General features: G+C 50.3%; 1 protein-coding gene across 1 annotated transcript in view; it reads left to right on the forward strand.

Annotated features, from left to right (window-relative positions):
* Positions 1-6094, forward strand: part of LOC103804019 (astrotactin-2-like) — a 91787-nt gene extending 85693 nt beyond the window's left edge. The window contains 2 exon segments of the mRNA XM_009076605.1: positions 1-47; positions 5819-6094. The exon segment at positions 1-47 is cut by the window's left edge and continues 25 nt beyond it. Coding sequence (XP_009074853.1) covers positions 1-47; positions 5819-6056 — 285 coding nt within the window. The 3' untranslated portion in view covers positions 6057-6094.
* The last annotated feature ends 457 nt before the right edge of the window (positions 6095-6551 follow it).

Here is a 6551-nt window from a genome sequence, read left to right on the forward strand (position 1 = left end):
AAGTTTGGAGACTTCGTCTGGCGCAGTGAGGACGAGCTGGGGCCCAGGTACCTGTCCCTTCCCTGCATCCTACCCTGTCCCATGCCCTGAGCACCCCTCTGCTTGGCCACTGTGGCCCTACTGCCTCCTCCTTGTAGCTAAGAGAAGTCCTTTTCTGGTATTCACCAAGCTGTCCTGTGTCCCCTTGGGTCACCAGGCCCTGCTTGGTCTTTGGATGAATGCTGGTGGGACACCTGGCAGCTTCAGATAAATGTTTGTATCACCCAGCCTGAACCAGGCAGGAGATGCTGCAGATGAACTGGGTGCTAGGAAACACTCAGGGATGAGGAGGAAAGGGGTGTAATTTAGGCCTAGAAAAGTTTTTTTGTCTCTCCCCCATGCTTCTCTCTGCTTGTAGGATGAGGCTGAGGTTCTGTCCATAATACCAGGATGACAACTCCTCACAACAGTTTACACCCCTCTTGGACATAAATCCAAGCTGGCCTGGGGCTTGTCCTCCTCCAGAGATGACCTTGGTCATAGTTTCTTTGGTAGTTCATTAGCCTCTGGCACAGAGCCATTCTCATCCTTCCCACTGTCTTCCTCCTCCTTTGATGACACTGCAGACTTGTTTGTCCTTTGCAATTGTTCCTCTCTCTCTAAATCCCTGGGAACCATCAGCCTCTTCTTACACATCCTTATTTCCCCTGTTACTTGAGATCCAACCCCCTGAAGGATGCTCTCTAATCTGATACCTGTGTCAAGTCTTGCAAGGTGACATTTAAATTGCCCGTGCTGCCCGTCTCAGTACCCAGATACATCTGGAGTCAGTGGTCGATTTGGCTGCTGCCTGTTGTCCTCACTGAGCCAGAGAAGCTCCTAGCAGTGCTCCTATGCCCCTGTTCTGTACTTGAAAAATATGTGACTTGCAGCCAAGGGGAAGCATCTATAAACACCACAGCAGCCAGTGCCAGGCTTGTGACAAGAGCAAAGCTCTGCCACCCAGCCTGGCTTCTCGGGGAGCTTGGACAGAAACAGAGGCACTGACAGAGCAGGAGGCAGTGAGGATTCTTTTTTTGCCAAGAGAAGCCATCTCGTAACATGATTTTAATTGACAGACTGCTCTCCTTCCCAGGGGGACGTTCATTTTCGTACCTCGAAATGTTTATCAGATGAGCCTCAGCTTCACAGTAAATGTTCACTCATAAAACTGAGCGACAAGAGGGAAGTTGATTGCCTCTGTGTAATAAATACATCACACTGGAGTCCTCGTGAGCCCAGTTTCCATGAAAGCCACAGGTTACTGCAAACAGCTGCTGGCTAGAAGACACACTGACAGCCAGATGTCCCAACCAGACCGTTTACATTAAGGAGACATTAAAAACTTAGCTCATAGGTGGCCCTAAACCAGGACTTTCTGTGGTCAGCAGCATCTCAGCACCTGGCTTGCCTCATCTTGCTCGTCTCCTCTAGCAACAACAGCCCCTTTCCTGCTCCCCCCATTCCTCACACAGACACCAAATCTCAAAGACTTCATTTGTTCCAACAAGACAGAAGAATCTGTCTAAACCAGTGAAGGTTTAATGCTACTGTGCAGCCAGACCTTTGGATCTGTGCAGCCAGTGTGCTTCCTGACACAGCATTGGGGAGATGTAGCTATTGTCTTCTCTTACTGTGTTTTCAGGATGGCTCTTATGACCACTGCAAGCAGGGCCTGGCTTTTAGGAGGAGGCAGAACGAGTAATTTAAGTTAACATCTTCTCTCCATGTCCCTACTTGTGGCTATCAGCAAAAACAGAGTCAGCCTGTGGCATCAGCCCAGGGCTCACAAACTGTCCTCTGCTCCAGCCAGTCACCCAGGCAGGCAGCTGGGTCGGTCGCAGGAGATGAAGTACATCTCCAGAGCAGCTGCCTTCTGGTACATGAGGGAATGCAGTGTTCTGATGGGAGGCTGTGATAAGAGGCCATCAAGTCCTGGACTCATTGTCCTCCCACACGAGGGTCTGACAGACCCAGGTCAGTTCTCAGTAGAGTGGAAAAATCTGAATTTATGACACAATCACCCCATATGGAAACACAGCAGCCTGGCAGCCACCCTCTCCCTGCAGTCCCAGGAATCTCACCCTTCCCTCCAGTCCAGGTATCATTTCTTTTTTCCTTCTTTATGCTAGTTTGTTCTCTTTTAGTACTTTCCTCCTAGGTGAGATAGGGCACGGTTTGGCTGCCTCTTGATATGTTTTCATCCCACACCAGCCACCAAAGTGAATGATCACTGTCCCCTGTGCAGCTGGGGGATGGACATCCCAATGGGATCACCCCTGGCAACATATCTTCTGCTCTTGGGCACATCCTTGCAGAGCTGGGGCTGGCAACCAGGGACCTCAGTGCCCTGTCCTCCATGCAATCACCACACCACATTCCCTTGCAGTGGGGCCACTGGTTTTTGCACGAGCCCTTGGAAAGTGCCCCAGCAGCAGACACCTGTCCCCCTCCTTTTCCTCTCTCCCACCATGCCACAAGGCACCACAGAGAGAAGTGGCTGCATAGAGAGCCGTCACTATTTTTAAATCCCCCTCTTCATCATTTGTGACTGTGCTGTGACCTCCTAAATCCATCACCTAAGTGAAGCCCAGAATGGGTCCCTAGCTGGCACCAAACCAACCATCTCTGTGTTGGACACGTGGCAGGTGGGGGGACACTGTTAGTCCACACCAACACAGGGACTGTGGGGTGAGGGGAGAGAGGGTCTGTTCATCCCTTTAGGGACTAAGAGCTTGGGGTCTGGCCACAGGCAGCCATGAGAGTGTGTCCCCCCTCTCTCGCTCCCCTTCTGTCCCTCCCAATTCCTGCCCTTTAATAAGGCAATAAATTGCTGTTTCTGGCAGGGATGAGGTTGGTCAGCATTTAGGAAGATTTCATTTCCAGTATTTGAAAAGGTGGTCGTTCTGACCCGACAACCCTCCGCAGGGAGCACTTGGGTAATACCCAGGGCTTGATTTATGGTGTTAAATTGGCAGCCCAAGAACTGCTCCTGTAATTTATTACCCAGTCTTGACCAGAAAGGCTCTCTCTCTTTCTCACCCCTCCCCTCCCCCTCTCTGTCTCTCTTTCTCTTTTTTTTTTTTTAAGAGGGAACAACTGACAGCCGAAAGCTAAATCTAACATTTGCACATGACTTCATTACCCCACTAAAATAAATGACTCAAAGTGGTGAAACCCATCAAAACTGGGGCTTTGGCACTGGACATCAAAAATGAGGGGTTGATTCCCAATCCCCCATTACCCTGTCTCCTCTGTGGCCACAGTTTGGTGGGTTTCAGCATCCTCATAGAGCCAACCTATCATGTGCTGCATTCCATGGGTTCTTTCCTGGGATTGACTATGCTGAGCACAGCTGCAGATGCAGCAGGTATGTGGAGATCAGCTCCACAAGGAGCACAGTCTCTGGCACAGGAGACATCAGCAGGTTAGTGTGGTTTGACCCCTGGACTTCTTGCCATCCTTGAGCTGCCTCTCACACATAGTAATATTTGCTTGGACAAGGAACCCAAGTATATATCAGGAAGCAAGGACAGCAAGGTGAGTTCTAACAAAATCCAGAAGATCATGAAAGTATGGTGGAGCAAGTAATGAAAATGAGAACGTAGAAAAGGCCAAGGGATATAGAGGCAAAGGCAGGTTGTGCAGGAGAAAGGTGAGAGGTGGGTGAGGGTAGGATAAAGGGAAGTGGTGAGAAGGGAGGAGAGGAAGAGCAGAACATGACCTGCAGACATGTAGGTGTGTGCTGGGACATCCACTTCTTGTGTTGTTGGCGCAAGTCATGGTTACCCACCATAGGAGTTTGCCTCAAAGGTGTTTATGGCCACTCATCTTTACTCCTCTCTTGCTGTGGTTGGGAATGGCCTTGTGGCAAGCTGGAATGGGAACTAGTTTGGAGAGAAAATCCATGGGTTGCTTGCTTGGCCTTTGGATGGACAATTTCCCTATTTCAGCACAAGTTCAAGTCTATGGATACAAGCACAAGAAAATGGGCTGTGGGAGGGCCAGTACTCCCTTTGGGGATGCTTTACAATAAATCAGGGTGACCATGGAGCTGTGACTTTAGAGAGATGAGAGTTCTCCTTTGGGAGGAGGAGGGTATTCTGGCTAAATTATCTCCTCCTGAGCATGGTTGGCTCACGTAGAAGTCCATCCTATGACCTAACTGTGGGTCCTGTGCTTGCTCAGCCTTCCCTGAAAAATAAAGGGAGAATCAATGCAGATGTTTATAAACAGTTTCTCAGTGTTAGGATGGGTGAACAGTGAAAGAAACTCCAGCTCTTGCCTCTAGGAACAAGTCAGACAGAAATACATCAAGGCAGGTTGATCCCAGCAGCAGAGGTTATGAATTTTGGTCCCTTCCAGCAGCATTGACTGTGATTTGTTGAGGTTTGTTAACTATAGTGACAGTCACTGGAGGCTTTGGTTTGCTGCTGAGCTGAGCTTTAATCAGTCAGTCTTCACTGAAAGCATCTAATGCCATTGTGGAGTTTTGTAACTCCTTAGCAATAGAGGTACAGCAGCGAAGAACCTGTTCTTGGCAGCGTGTTCCACTGCCTGTGGAAGCACCAGATGCTTTAGAAGGTCAGGTGGCTGCTATGGAGTAGTGTGAGTAGAGGTATTGTGCCAGAGCTGGGCACAGCTGAGCCCATGACATCATTATTACAGGTGTGTGTGTGTAGCTAATGAGGCTCAGATTGCCCAGTCTGGCTTGTTTTTACAGATTAAATCCATATATGGATGTGATGGAGTGTTGTCCAGGAAGGGCTAATTCCCTTTGCTCATCCCTTGCCCTCAAAACCAGCCCAGAGTCCATCACCCCAGTTCCCTGGAGGAGCAGTGGTTTCTCACAGCCTTTCATCCAGTCTTCCTGCTCTGGAGGGAGAGTTCTGTAGCTGGCTGGGGATGCCAGGATGCCCTCCTGGCTCCTGCTGCTGTCTCTGCCCTCTGCTCTGGCACTGGGGTGACCCTGACCAGCCTTTCCCTGGCATCCCATCCCTAGACATCAGGCTCCTGGCACTCCCCCCTCCCCAGCTGGGAGATCACAGCCCGAGCTACAACACCACTCAGCTTTCATAATCATATAATCCCCATGTTTATACCTCACTGACTGACAGTGCTGCCCCTGACATATCATTATCAGGAATTTACATTCCTGCAGGAACTGTGAAATCCCCTAGTCCTGAATCCAGAGCTTTCCTGTGGCACCAGAGGGAGAGGAAATAATCTGTGATCTTGAGACTTTCAGACCACTGAAGTAAAACCTCTTCCCTCCCTTTGTTTGATTTAGCACTTTGCAGACTCCCACGAGGGGATTCTTGGTTTCTTATGGGTTTATTTTGTTTTGTCTTAATGTGTTGTGCTTTTTTTCCTCACTCATCTAGTGTCAGTCCTTTTGGGCCATTTGCCTCTTGGAGACTTGGGAAAACAGGAAAGGGAGAGCTGGACTCATCAGTCAGGAGCAGTAAGGTGCTGGGGGGTCTCACCAAGGTGCATGGGGCCAGCAGATGCTCCAGTCAGGGGCAGAGTGTCTCTAGGGCACACAAACTGCTCTAATGAGTCAGACCTGGGGTCCTTCCAGCCCTGGTGCCCTGGTGCTATGTAATGTTAGATAAATCTAGAAATATTGACCGAAACAGAGCTTCTCTCCACTTGAAACAGGAAAGACAATGTCAGGCAATATGTCTCATGAGTTCTTGTCACAGGACAGAGCTGGCAGTGGAATGCAGAAGTCCCATCTCCTGCTCTCCCACATGCATTGCCCACACTGCTCTGTCCCCATCTCTTTGTCCCCATCCAGGAAGGCTCACCTGATCCTCAGAAGATTGGAGAAGGTCAGCAGCCACTGCTCAACCCTGCTACGCAGTGCCTACATCCAGAGCCGCACCGAGACCATGCCCTACTTGTTCTGCCGCAGCGAAGAGGTCCGACCGCCCGGCATGGTCTGGTACAGCATCCTAAAGGACACCAAAGTCACCTGTGAGGAGAAGATGGTCTCCATGCTGCGCAACACGTACGGGGAGTCCAAGGGGCGGTGAGGGAAGGTGCAGGCCTGGAGCTGTGGGAGGCAAAGGGACTCCGAGGAGTCGAGGACTCATGATATGCTGAGTGGCTGGTGGGGTTTGGGGTCGGGTGGTGTTCGGAGGGGTTGGAAGGGGACAGCGAGGCCAAACAGGACTTTCTCACGCAGACGACAGAGAAACAAGAAATCAGCAAGTTGGACTTTAATTTCTTTTTCCTTTTTTTTTTTTTTTTTTTTTTGAATTTTTCAAGAGGAACAAAAACTAAAAGAAATGACCTAATTCGACTCAGCATCAAAGCCTCTCCTTTTTAATCTTTTCTTACTGAATTTCCTGGACTACACGCTCCAAAACCCTGGGAGGAGGAGATACCTGCTCGAGGCCAGGGCCAGGCAGAGGGGAGCTGCTGGGTGCAGGGTGACACCCTCCCTGCCTGCCCTGCCTGCCCTGTGGCCGGGCAGGGGCTGTGGAGTGAGGGCCCCGGTGCCGTGGTGGCCAAGGACGCCAAGAGGA

Source organism: Acanthisitta chloris, unplaced genomic scaffold (assembly GCF_000695815.1).
Source record: "Acanthisitta chloris isolate BGI_N310 unplaced genomic scaffold, ASM69581v1 scaffold11436, whole genome shotgun sequence".
NCBI lineage: Eukaryota > Metazoa > Chordata > Aves > Passeriformes > Acanthisittidae > Acanthisitta > Acanthisitta chloris.